The sequence below is a fragment of the Nestor notabilis genome, unplaced genomic scaffold (assembly GCF_000696875.1).
Source record: "Nestor notabilis isolate BGI_N333 unplaced genomic scaffold, ASM69687v1 scaffold10993, whole genome shotgun sequence".
NCBI classification, from domain to species: Eukaryota; Metazoa; Chordata; class Aves; order Psittaciformes; family Psittacidae; genus Nestor; species Nestor notabilis.
The window spans coordinates 66,968-80,617 of record NW_009921503.1 but is presented as its reverse complement, the minus strand read 5'-3'; the positions used below and the strand labels follow the sequence as shown (position 1 = coordinate 80,617).

At 36.2% G+C, this 13,650-nt stretch overlaps 1 protein-coding gene across 1 annotated transcript in view; it reads left to right on the top strand.

The window, feature by feature from the left end:
- The window catches only part of ADAMTS20 (ADAM metallopeptidase with thrombospondin type 1 motif, 20), a gene marked incomplete at both ends in the record, with an annotated part of 86,716 nt that overhangs the window by 55,417 nt on the left and 17,649 nt on the right, over window positions 1-13,650 (top strand). Inside the window, 3 exons of the mRNA XM_010011191.1 lie at window positions 1-97; window positions 414-575; window positions 1,188-1,364. The exon at window positions 1-97 is cut by the window's left edge and continues 218 nt beyond it. Coding sequence (XP_010009493.1) covers window positions 1-97; window positions 414-575; window positions 1,188-1,364 — 436 coding nt within the window. The remainder of the gene's footprint in view (window positions 98-413; window positions 576-1,187; window positions 1,365-13,650) is intronic.

The window sequence follows — 13,650 nt, the reverse complement described above, 5'->3', positions numbered from 1 at the left end:
ATTTCCCCTTCGCGCGCCCCATCCACAAGACAACATGAATCAGTGGAACCGTCCCTCTGTGGGAGAATATCAATGGAGAACTGGACCCTGGGGAGCAGTAAGAATTTATTTTCAATATGTTGATTTGTTCTCTCACATGTGTATTAGCATTTCTAGAAATGCTGTTGCAGTACAGATTTGGTCAAAAGAGAAGCATGTATATTTTAAAAATATTTTTATTATTATGAAATTATATTCAAAACTTAAGTTTTTTGTGATTTTAGTGTAATACATCTGTATTGTAGAGTTTTTATTTGCAAATTTCAGTTTTGCTAGTTAACATTAAAAACAATAGTTTTAAGTTGTTGTAACCAACATATTTTATATTTTTCTGATAAAGCAGTGGTGATACACATGTTTAAATGTTTTGGTAGTGCTCTAGTACTTGTGCAGGTGGATTTCACCATCGAGTGGTAGTATGTCAAGATGAGGAAGGAAGAAGTGCTAGTTACTGTGATGAGGCAACAAAACCTCCAGAGTCAAGACACTGTGATTCTGGACCCTGCCCACGATGGAACTATGGGAACTGGGGAGAAGTAAGGTCATTTCACTTTCAAAGGGAAACATTATTTACCATATAAACTTCAAAATAGTAATGTAATTATTTTATTGTGAATGGAACTGAACGGCATTTTGTTTCTTACTTAAAAAGAAAGATACTCAACCTGTGTATGTAAACACAGAATTACAGGAAAACTGAAACCCAGAAAACACATCTAAGGATTTCATACTTAGTCTGTATAAGTTAGACTATGAGAAAGTGTGCCCAGTGTCTGAGTTTTCTGGCAAGAAAAAATAGTTCTAGGACCAATTTCCATCTTTTCGGCCTATCAAAGGCATATATATGCACATCTCTTCTCACTAATGGTTACTTCACTTTGATAGAATAGATTGTCTGTAACTGAAATGTTTTGTAGAAAGTCACTTGATAAACTATTAAAATGTAGTTTAATAAACATTCTGGTGAGAGAATTGGTTTTTTATTATAGATTAGACTGTAAGTCGTTATTCTTGAATTGAATGTCCAGGGAATGTGGAGATAGACCTAGTAAATAATGGCATGTACTGATATTTCTATATCTTTTTGATTTAATAGTATGTGATGACTCTCTTAACAAAGACCTTGCATATAAAATTCTGTATTTCAGTGTACTCAAACTTGTGGAGATGGAATAAAGACAAGACTGGTGATTTGTCAGCTTCCTACTGGCCAAATGTTGGGTGATCAAAACTGTGAAATTCTAGACAAGCCACCTAACATGGCACAATGTAATGTGCATTCTTGCCCTGGTGATGTTTCATGGCATCGGGGACCGTGGAAATCGGTACGATAGCATTCACTAATATTTTTTGCTTTCTTATTCTTTCTGTCACTCTATTTCCCCAGGCCTTTTAAAACTTATTATCTGGTAACAGTGAAATAATAATGCAGGTGGAATATAGTCCGTGAGGTTTTGTTGTTCCTGCAGTCATTGAATTAAATGGGAAACAGCCATTTACTTCAGTGGGAACAGTTTCATGCTTTGTAAAACATCATAAGGAATATTTTGAGAATTACCAGAAATCCATCATAGCCGAAAGCAATACCCAATAGTTTATTCTGTTTTGAAGGGTTATGATTTGATCTGTGTTTAAATTTTAAAGTATATGCTGTAATTTATACTGTAGTATTATCTACGTATTTATATTTGTAAAAAAAATATCTTTTTGTGCATAATTTTTTCTGACAGTATATTTAAGTATAAAATAACTGGCATGTATATCACAGTCTGTCATCAATCATCTTGCTCCGTATTACTTGTACATTTGTGTATAAAAGTTTATATTTGTGATTTTAAAACAGTGACTAAAGCTGTCTATGTATAATTATGTATGTAACTATAATATGTTATTGTCTACATGTCACTGTCTATTAATGTGCACAAATGCCTGCAGTAATCACTATTAATCGTTGCCACTAGCAGATTATTAACATATTAAGCAATCATAGCAAGCTCTACATTATAGAATACATTATATTTCCCCAAGCTCTGAATTTGACAATATTTATTATTGTGCTTAATTCTAAGGAGAATAATGGCAATCAAAGGAGGATGGATCCAGTCCTGATTCCATCAAAATCAGTTAAAAACCTGTCATTAACATCCCTGGGAGATGGGCTAGGGCAACAGTTCTATTTTGGGAGTTTTTATTAATAATAAAATTATCTATTTTGGTTCTTTGAATTAACATGGAAGTAATTTTTTTAATTTTGTCCAATTTCAACTTTCAATACTTTTTTAGTGTTTTTAAAATATATTATAATTTGATGCAAAAAGACTAAAATGAAAGCTTGAATTAATGATTTGTCACAGTTATCTCTTTCTTCCACTGTGCAAAACAGAGTTTTGTGTTCGTGTTTAACAGACACCAGAGAATCTTATTTAGCTATTAGGCAAATAATCAGTAGTGACTTGCTAATCTTAGTGTAGTTCAGGTACTAAGACAAGCAGGGCATTCAGCACAGATTTCCCTTTGAACTCCATGTTTTCCTTTTAGATTGAAAATTACTCACAGGCTGTTCATCCGCATAGCTTGTCCTGCATTAATAGTTACCTGTAAGCTATCGTAATGTATTGTAAATGTTACATGTCTGGCTTGATTTTGGAAAGATTTTCATGTTGGTTTTTATCTCAGTTCACATAAAAAGCCATTTTAATCCTTCAAAACTTAAGTTTAGAATGGAAGCTAGTTATCAGAGTTTGTGGCCTCTCTCTTATTGCAAGCTCTGGTTATTCAGTAATAGTTTTACTTCTATCACACCGTCACATGGTGTTGTGCGGAAACAAATGTAGCAGTCTCAGGAAATAAAAGCAGGCTCACATATTAAATATGCTATCACTTTTTTGTAATGTAGCTAGTTTGAACACTGTCATCACACAAACTTCAGTTAATTTTTGTTGCTGTTTGAACAGTGCAAAATTTATTCATTGATAACAACTGTTACAAAAGAGTAGTAAAAGCTTTAGTCACAGAAACACTGTTGTAACCTAGTACAGACAGCTTTGTGTAGCCTTCACCTATGGTGGGTTCACTAGTGACATGATAGTTCGACAGCAGATCACGGCTTTGCCTAACTTATGCCTTTCTGGCATATAATAGGTTCTAGTATAGGGGACTGTTAATGACTGGACACTGTCTGGAGGCTGGAGACGTCAAGCATCTCATATCTGCATTTACTTCCTTCTCTGTAAAGACCAAGATAAACCACTATTTATATTTTTGATAAAAGTATCAAGTAATATTTATGTGTCTGGACAGCAGTGAATTACATTTTTGTATCTACTAGTGAGATTCCAATGTGTAAGCAGAAACTGAAATGGAACGTTTCCAATATGATGTGTAGTTTGCCGTATTAGATTCTGCCATCTTTTACTTATGTCATGCATGGTACAAATGTAATACATGGAGAGGATGAATAGAAGGAACGGGATTTCTGAGCAATTGCTTTACCTGGAACAACTCTTTAACCTCCGTAATACTGGCCCTGCCTGGCCCACCCAGTTCAGAAATGGCTATCAAAATTGCTTAAAAAACCTTTTCCTCAGTCTTATGTAGCTTTGTATAAACCATGTCTGAACTAAAAGCTTCACTCATGGACTGTTCTGGCTTTTACACAGCCAGTTTCCTCTTGAAGTTTAGATTCCAGTGGAAATAGATTCAGGAAAAGTCAAATTAGCTAAGACTTATTCAGAATCCTGAGTTAAGAACCTGATGCACCATGTAGAAGGACCTAGTTTATCAGCCGTCAGTGTCTTTTATGCTCTCTTCCATATTGGGGCATTCTCATTTCTTCTGCTAGCTATCACTATATATTTGAGGACAGAAGCTTCTAGCAATATGCCTTGTAAGTACATTTCTTTCAGGTTTTGATTCATTTTGCAGAACATAATTAAAATAAAACGTATCTTGTAAATGCATGGTAGGGCAGTTGCAAGGTAGGCTCTGTTTATGATTTGAATCCAGAATTCTGGTTGATGTTTTCTGCAGTTTAGCAGTTATGGGCTGTTACACTTTATAGTGTCTGATTTCAAGATTTCATTCCCTAACTGATGTGTATCTAAGTACACTACCTTTTCTTTGATATATCAAAACTATGATACAGATGTATATATTTTGATATATACATACTAATGATGTATTTCTAAGTTAAATAATGCTTGAGGTAAATATAGCTGCTTATTTTAATGGAATTGCACCACCAGTAAATTTGGCCCATATATCTTGGATATTTTTCTTTTAGACTCCTCTAGTTTCATTAGTGATGGGATTGAGGCAATGATCCAAAACTTCATGAAAGAATGAATAAATTACAAGCTAAGAAGTATGGAAACCATATGCCACATTGTATAATGTCAAGAAGAATTCCATAGCATTCTCACAGCTGGCTAAAAGTACTTTGTTCTAGTATAGACTTTTACTGTATCCCTTATTTCGACAGTGCATTATTATTGGGGTTTTGTGTTTAGTCCATGCAGTAAGACCTCTGGGTTATTGTATTGGTTTTCATCAGAGTGCTTCAGGTTTTCTGACCCTAATGACAAGAAGTTGTTTTTTACTTAAAGCATGAAAAGAGAGAGTATTACAAATTCACAAAGATACCATAAGGTTTTAAAATTGATTCTAATGACTAGATAGAACAATTTTATGCTAGAAGGGTTGTAGAATAATCTGTCTAAATTGAGTTCAAGCATGCTGCTTTGTTACATTCCATACTGATCTTTTTTCCTTTGAACAGCATTTCCTATATCCACGTTTCAGTATTCTTAGCCAATCATGCGTTACCTGACAAAAAGTATGTGGGAATGTAATCAAATCAACTGTTAGTTGGATCAGTGCTTGTGTTTAGATACAACAAATCTTCAAATGCAGAGTGCAGATACCATCTGTAGTACACATACAATCCTACAAGGTTTCCATGTGTAGCACCAATGTGAAGTAGCCATTCTAGTAGTCTGTTCTAGAGAATAAAATATTATTTTTAGGAGTACTTAGCTGGGGAATAACTAGACACACAGTAGCAAGTTAGGAAATATCCAGTGCCAAAGCTTTGCCGTGGTACCCGGGTGAGACTTGTAATGTGAACAAACATTCTTTTACTTCTGCTGTTCGATGAGAGGTAACTCTTTTACTCACCTGGTATGCTTTTATTATGGAGATTTTACTACATTTTTACATTTCATTAAATGGAGATTAAACTTAAACAGGGGAAGTTCAGGTTACATGTAAAGAAGAAGTTCTTTACAGCGAGGGTGGTGAGGCACTGGAATGGGTTGCCCAAAGAGGTTGTGAATGTTCCATCCCTGGAAGTGTTCAAGGCCAGGTTAGAAAGAGCCTTGGGTGACATGGTCTAGCGTGAGGCATCCCTGCCTATGGCAGGGGGGTTGTAACTAGGGGAGGCCTCCCTGCCTATGGCAGGGGGTTTGTAACTAGATGATCTTAAGGTCCTTTCCAACCCTAACTGTTCTATTTTGTGATTCTATGATTTTCTGTGGTGCCTTCACTTCAAGGGTTGTATTTGGCTACTATCTGAAGTTTCCCCTTTTTATTTCAGTTTCTTTTAAGAATTTTGTATTTATCTCGTAGTTAAATGGTCCTATCTTCCTTTCTGGTCTCTTTTTCTATGACTCCTAGGTTGTTGCTGCACAATAGAAGTGTAAGTTTCTCAAAATTCCTGATACATATATGCTTTTATTACCTTTCAGTTTATATATTTTCTTATAGGTTTTATAGAGTGTGAGGAGGAATTACACTGGAGGAATAAAATAGGCTATTCATATATGGCATGACAATACCCTCCAGCTTCACATAGTGACATAGTGAGGAAAGTTTCTTTGCATTTTTGGGTGACAAGAATTTTGATAGGAATTTTTTTTGCCCCCTGCTAATTTTTCAGTGCTTACCAAAACCCTTGGAAAGCCAGGTAGCCAAGTAGTAGGTTTCCTGCTTAGGCAGTTAGTGGTAGCTATTGGTATTACCTTGGAAGCTTTATATTTATTAGGACTTTAATTCTTGTATGAGTGTGGTAGCAACCTAAGTTTTATCAGAGACATTTTAACCAGGTATGTCACAACTTGAAATATATGCTTGCTTCTTATCCTTTCTCACTTCTTTAGAAAGAGTACATTACCTGGATTAATGAATCCAGGTTGTAACTGGGTGTTACCTACAGCTTGTTGTGGTAGTGTATTATTATCTTCACAACACATTTGAAACCAGTTAGCTTACTGTATGCATGTCTTATCTGAGCAGATGCAGCACAGGAAGCTGCTGTAACTTGAACGTAACAAGAATTGCCACAAAAGTGAGCAGTTATGCCTTTGCTCTGTACCACACTCAGCTTCACTTCAGTCTTTTTGAGGTATTCTACTTCCCTTATCTGAACAGTTTCACATATGGTCATTGTGCAGCTTTGTTGCTAAACACTACCAGTTCTGGTTGAGAGCATAGTAAAGTTACGGTCCATCTTGAGGTCTTTATTTTGTGTTAGATTTTCTTGAAAACATCTACATTTGGAATTTTATTTGAATACTAAATGGAATAAGATTTATACTCTCTAGTGTGATTTAATTGTAGTGCAGTCATTGGCACTTTCTTTTCTTAGCATGTTGGGCTTTATGCCCTTCTACTTCACACCTGTATTGTGAGTTGAGCTATGATACATAGAGTTCTTTTCAAAGTTAAGACTTATGAAGAGTGTGTCCTAAAATTTTACCATGTATCAGTTTTGAAGTCAGATAATAACCGTGGATTCTTCTCTTAACTAAAGTTTTTAAGACACCTTCTGTAACTAAAGGTATCTTAGATTAAAAGTGGATGGATACGACTTTCCCAAGAATAGTACTTGTGCAGAGTGCTTTTGCATTGTTCTAACACTATTAAAAGAACAAAACACTGAAACAAACTAGTCAATTGTAATTTGTTGGTAGTCAAGAAATTGAGTATCACACACAAGTGTTTCACCAACTGTGCAAATTATATTAAAAAAAGAAGTCCTACAAAACCAGAGGTTAAGAATGTTTGTTTTTCTGAGGTCTGTAGAAACAGAATTATACAGGTTGTGCTGACGTGTCTTTATGGTTAGTGATACGGGCAATACTCGACCCTTACAAAAGAGAATTATACTTTGTCTGAAATGTTGGTAAAATAAAGACTTTTTTTTAAAAAATTTCTTTTCCTCACTCTTAGGATTTTTATGTAATTTCATAAGTATTACTTGTGATTTCAGAGAAAATAGGCATAAAAAGCATGGATCGGCTCATCTTCTAATTTACCTTCAAGTGTCAGAAATATCTTACTGCTGTGACATACTGCCCTGCAGACACATGATGTAATATTCTTTAAAGTGGCTGTTTTTCTAGTTCAACAGTTTCCATTTTAGTTGGTCCAGAAGAATTTCAGTATAATTCTGTCTTTGCACTAGTGGAAGAAATCTACTATTACTTTTAACAAATATAAACTTACTTTTTAAGAATTGACATCCCAGTCCCCTTCCAGTGTTGTTACTGCCAGGCATCCCATTGACTTCTGCTGGAGCAGAAGCAGCCCAAAGTTGTATAAGTGTAATATTTATTTGTTTTCATTTTAATGCAAAAAAACTTGCTATGTATGATAAGTGCCTTCATTCACTTTTTCTATGTGTAAAAAGTATTTATATCTTTAAAGATAATCTTTTATATTAAAAGGGAATTCAGAATCGGTGAACTTGGTTTTCAAAACCAGCTTCAGTCTTTTACCTCTACTTCTGCCTGCTGGCAAATGTCAAACTTCAGAATACCTCATTACCAATACAGCACATTTATTTAATATCCCACTGGCTGAAATTTAATGTTAGTGTATGCTATTCACTTTTAAAAACTTTGAAAATGGGAGGGGCCTTTTCAGAGGTAGCTGATAACATATGTCACTACCCAAATAATGTCATAAACCAGACTTGGGATAGTGGATTTTATTCAGGGTAATTCTGGTAAAAATGAAAGAAGATACTTGTTTCCAAAATTCAGAAAACAAATATTTGTGTACTGTTCGTCAAGCTTAGAGGAAATTTATCCATTTTGGTGCTATGTTGCCTGTATAGCTTGAAATAATAAATAAGTTCTTATGTGTATGTGATAATTTAATTTAATGACTGTGACTTGTGTCTGTGAAATACAGTTGCATTTTAACCCTTCTTTCTTATGCATGTTGTGTGGCTTTGTGTTTATATTTAATGTGTCCTTTATTAAGGAATGCTAATGTTTAAAGTCCTTAAAGAATAAAATAAAGGGAGGGGAAGGGTGGAAACTAACCACTTCTGCTGAAAGTGAGGGGGTTTTACCATTGTACCATGTTTGTGTTGCAGAGAACTTGATGTGATATTTTAGGGACATTGTTTTCATGGGGAGAGCTTGTACACTTGCATAGAGAAAAAAAATGTATCAACATTGTTACTGGTAAAATCAACATCTGATGTCATTGGTAGTTGGCACATGATCTTTGATGATAAAGCTTAAAGATACTGCCTGTTGAACCTGTGCCTGGAGTTACAATTTATGGCCTGCTCCAGCTTAGTCCCTGGCAAAAGATACTGAAAACTGACATAATTCTCAGCTTTTAATCTTAAAGACATAACATAATCTTTTACATTCCCAAAACACTTCTGCATGAGGAGGTTTGAAGAGCTTTCAGACGCTCCATATAGAAAGAGGACAAGTAAAAGTAAGTCAAAGTAAAAACCAAACCAAACAAAGAAACAAAGAAATTCCCTACAAACAAACAAGTCCAAGAATATCATAGAAGGTGAAAAGAGCAGGTGGTCCTTAATACCGTTCCTAAATACAAAGAGGCATTTAATAGGAATGAATGGAATGTGAAGCTACTGATGTATTTATTTCTTTTTTTGCAGAGTTAGAACCTTCAGAAAAACTGAAGAGTTCTGCATGGTCAGGTCCATGTGAAAATCATTCTAGGCTGCCTTAATATACGTGGCATTTTTGAAAACCATAGTCACAACTCATAAATACTGGTTCAAAGTTGTTTTGAGACCCAGATTCATAAGTTATTAAACATTTATCAAAGTACTGGCATTTCCTAATGTTTGTGAAGGTGAAAACACCAGTATTTTGGTTACCTGGTGTGGGTTAGGAAATGAAAAAATGTTCTGTAGTTCTCTATTACAGGACTTCCTAGTCCTTTCTTTGAAAACCAGTTCTCTCTAAGTAAATGGAATATATACAGGAGAGTGTCTTAGGTTGAAAACAAATTGGAGTTCAACATGTGAAGGTAGGTAAGATGTTGTATTTCTGATCTACAATCTACTCATGTTTTTGTACTCAATCACTATTTAAAACAATTTCTGTTATTTTTATTATTTAGTTAAGTACCATAGAGTTATATTTTTGCATGCTTCTAAATTCTGAAAAACGACTGATAATACTATATCATTTCAGTATATATTGCTTTTTATTTCCAGAGGTTTTTTTAATTCTAATGCAAGACCTTAGTTTTTAATCAAATAAGTGAAGTGATACTTTCCTCTAGAGCAGAGACACTCACAGAGTTTATCTATTTGTTATTACTTTAATTTCTGAGCTACTGTTTTGCTGCTGCTAGCATGATTAAAAATGGTAAACCAGAGATTGCAGTCGCTGGGATCCAGTGCTGCTTCTGCTCATGTTTAGGTTTTTGTGAATTCGGCTAAAACTAATTGGTCTACCATTGTAAGATGGCATTATCTCTAGTTACTTTTGTAATTGCTTAACTGAAAGACCCTATCTCTTCAGATAAAAAAAGAGGAATCCATAGATTTAAATCAAGGGGAAAAAAAAAATACAATTTTTTTTTCTGCGCAATGCCTTTGGTTATGCAGATGTAGCTTTCACACCAGAGATCCTTCATTGTGTTAAAAATATGGTCCATCTTTTATTGTGAAGATCTATGAATAAAACGTCACTCTCAAGGGGCAAACATTACTTTTAGTGAAAATGCAGATTATGTCATTCCCATGCATTTGTTCAGTTTTCCCAAGCTTCACAAGAGGCAGAAGGCTATCCTCCCTCTGATGCAGCCTCTTAAACTGTGTCCAGTTGTTGGACATAACAGTGGATTCACATTGGGTTGCTGTTTGGTTTTCATGGAGATTTGTGAACATAACTGCTGGATGGACACAGATACATGTTTTTTTTCTCCGCTTGGAAAATGTGTCCAGAAATTTATCCATTTATTGGAAACAGAGGGGGAAAAAACCCTCTGCATTTCTTTTGCTTGTACAGGAATTCCCTGAGGTCTCTTATCTCCATTTCTACCTCCCTTCTTTCTTGCTGCTTGCACTTTACTCTGTCTTCAGTGTTGCTGCTTTCATGTAATTGCTTAAAGATGTTAGTAGTGTTACATGACTGTGGCATAACGAACAATGAGACTTGCTGAAGTCTGGCCAAACCAGCAATTGTCATCTGCAGTGGTGTAACGGTAAAAGTGCCTGTACCAAATACTTCCTAGGTGGTATCAAAGACAAAGAGTGGGATTATTATTCAGTCTTGTAAATTTGACACAGATTTATAGTTGTAGATTAAGATTTTCAGAAAGACCTAGTGAGGGTCTATCTCTGTTCCCATTTGCCACAGGTGATAAAAGTTAGGTACATGTACCGGATATGTTGTTGCAGGAATGCTGGCTGAGCAGTGTAGTTTATCTGTTCCCTCCGTCCAAGCAATTAATAATCTGGTCATACTTCTCAATACTTACATATATACTGTCATTAATTACAGTGATAAGGTTGCTCAAATGAGGTCTAATGTTGAAGTTCTTAGCAAAGGCACATGCAGATGCTTCAGTGACACTTAACACCTGTACATGAGGTAGCAAGGGCCTGCCAAATGGCTGCTGAAAGGAGGCAGAAATGCCTGTTGTTTTTCTGATTCTCAGGTGGTTACCAGATGCAATGGATTGAAATCAAGAGCACATAAGGCAGGAAGAATAACTATACAATTTTCACTGTAATTGAGAGATAAAATGGGACCCATAAAAGGAAGTGTTAAATGAGATACCAAATGTGATATGTTGCTATTGTTGAAGGAGAACATACTGATCATGAAAGTGTAATTATTGTTTTTAAATATGCAAAAATAGCAAGCAGACATTAACAGAAGCACAAAATATCTTCAATTAGCACAAGGCTTTTTCATCTTGCTATGCTGTTATGTAGCAGTGTTAGCATGCCTGCCACTGGTAGATGGTTCTCTGTTAGGTTACTGATGTGTCTAACCATGAACTCTTCTTCCAGGGAAGCAGAAACCTGAAAGAAAGTAATATCTGGCGGACAACCAGTCAGGACAACTGAGTCTGATTTCGGACTTTGACTCAACTATTTATGTTTGAGTCCGATAAACTGTGATACTAATTTTCTGTGAAGAATTTCCTTCTCTTCTTAGCCTTTCATGTATTTTTGCCACTGTTTTGTTCATCTTGTTTTCCTCTTCTTCCCCTAGGCCGCACAGCCTACAGGTAGTCGTGTAAAAGCCAAATCCTGCAATTGCTGACATAATGTTGCGGTTGTTTTGGCTGTTGTGTTTTTCTTGTGTTACTGTAATAGCTAAAAGCTTGTTTGAAGGTCAAATCGTGCTATGTGTGTTATGTAGGTAAAACAAAGAGAAGGTTGCTGACTGGAAAAGCTTACAGTCTCATCATGAGATGTATGTAGACAGGTTGGCAATACGCAGCATAGTGAAGCCTGGCTGAGTATCATGGTAGGCGGGGAGCTGAGCATGTTTTTCAGATGCTCTGTAGTTGGCATCAAAAAGGATGCCAGGCTTTAGGCAGCAATGGGCTGATGATGCTACAGAGGAATTTAGCTGATATCTAAAGTTGCCACCACATGGTCTGAATTTTTTTGTCCTGTGCAGCTGGCCCTAGCCATAATGGGGGAGCCCGCTCAGTGTAACAGCAATCTGCCTGGATGGCAGATGAACAGCCATACTCCTTGCAGCTGTTGGAAAAATTGAAACCAGAACCCTTCAAATTCCACTTAATGATCATCCACAGAATTTCATTTATGCATTCTAGTTAGATTTGCGAATAAGTCTTTTAATCTGGCCTCTCTGACATCTCACATCTGACATTACCTCTAGCACAAATAAAACAGGTGACCAGGTCCTTCCTTGAAAGTCCTATCATGTCTTTCTCTCTCACCTTTCACGTTTTGATGCACCAGAGGTCAAACAAATTCAAGGAGTGCTCTATTTCCTCATGCAAAGGCAAAAGACAGAGGAATTTGCAGTAACTATGGAGGTTACTTAGGAGCTTTGTACAAGGAGACATCACTCAACAGTTACTCATCTGCTTGAGAGAAAGGGACCCGTTGGAACTCACTGGGCTCAGCTGGCAGTGCATTTGGTCAGTAGAATAGTCTTGCTTGGCTCAAATAAATTAAAAAAAATGTTGCTGAGCTTAGAGATCCAGTCAAATTGTGTGGTAGGAATGTTATCTAGGTAATGTTTGGATCAGAGGGTACTATTGCAGCCCTAGTGGGAATACGGTTCACACTTACAGGGGGAAAGTGTGTTGATTATTAATTTACCTCAAAGACCCCATGACGTTTGCAGTATGATTGCAAATATTACTGCAGAAAGGGCTTTTCATTCTTGAGCTTATGTTCCAAATCATCATCTAGAACTCTGCAAACCAGGAAGGCCACAAAGAGCTTGAACAAAGAAGAGTAATACCGGGTATATGCTGTTGGGTGTATGCTTTTTGTCATGGCATGTTTTAACTGTAGTGCTTCAGCTGATAGACAGCATACAGTCTTGGTTGGACACATCCTCATAAACAAACATGCAGACAATTGGAGGGTTCGGAGGACAGTAGCATGAATAGTAAGACGCTATTGGAGCAAAGGCTGGGATAGCTGTGTTTTTCAAGACCAAGTCTATAGAAGAATGGACTGAATGAGATATTCTTCCAAAACATAATCAGTGATTATATTGGCGAGTGTTTCCGAATCTGCTAAGGGTAGGATAAGAAGTAACCATCTTATTTAACAGCAAGAGAGGCTGTCATTAAATCCTGACATACTAAGTATAAGGATAGTTATGCAGTGGGAAAACACATGCTATGACATCCCTGCCATTGAAGACCAGACTGACAAACTGCTGTCGGGAATGGTCCAGGTATAGTCTATCCAAACTCTGAGCAGTGTGATGGATTGGATGAAGTCTCTTGAATCTTCCTTAGCCTGACCTTCCTCGCTACCATTGCTGTAGCTGCAAAAACAGTTTAAAAAATGTCAAAACACACTTCCAGGCTGTAGCTGCAAGGACTTAATCAAATCGAGACATTTTCTGAACACCTGAAGAATGTGATATAACACTGAACTTTTGAAATTAAGCTGTGCTTAATGAAGTGACTTAAATATATCTTCAGTGTAAGTTCTGTAGTTAACATAGGTGAAACTTAGACATAACAGCAAATCACATACCTCTTGGAGCTCAATCCACTCTTTCTTAGGAGTGATAGAATGGTTGGTCATTCTGAGTGCTTGAGCTAATGGCACAAGTGTTTGTACTTGTTTTATTGAAGAATTACTGACTCTGGATCAAA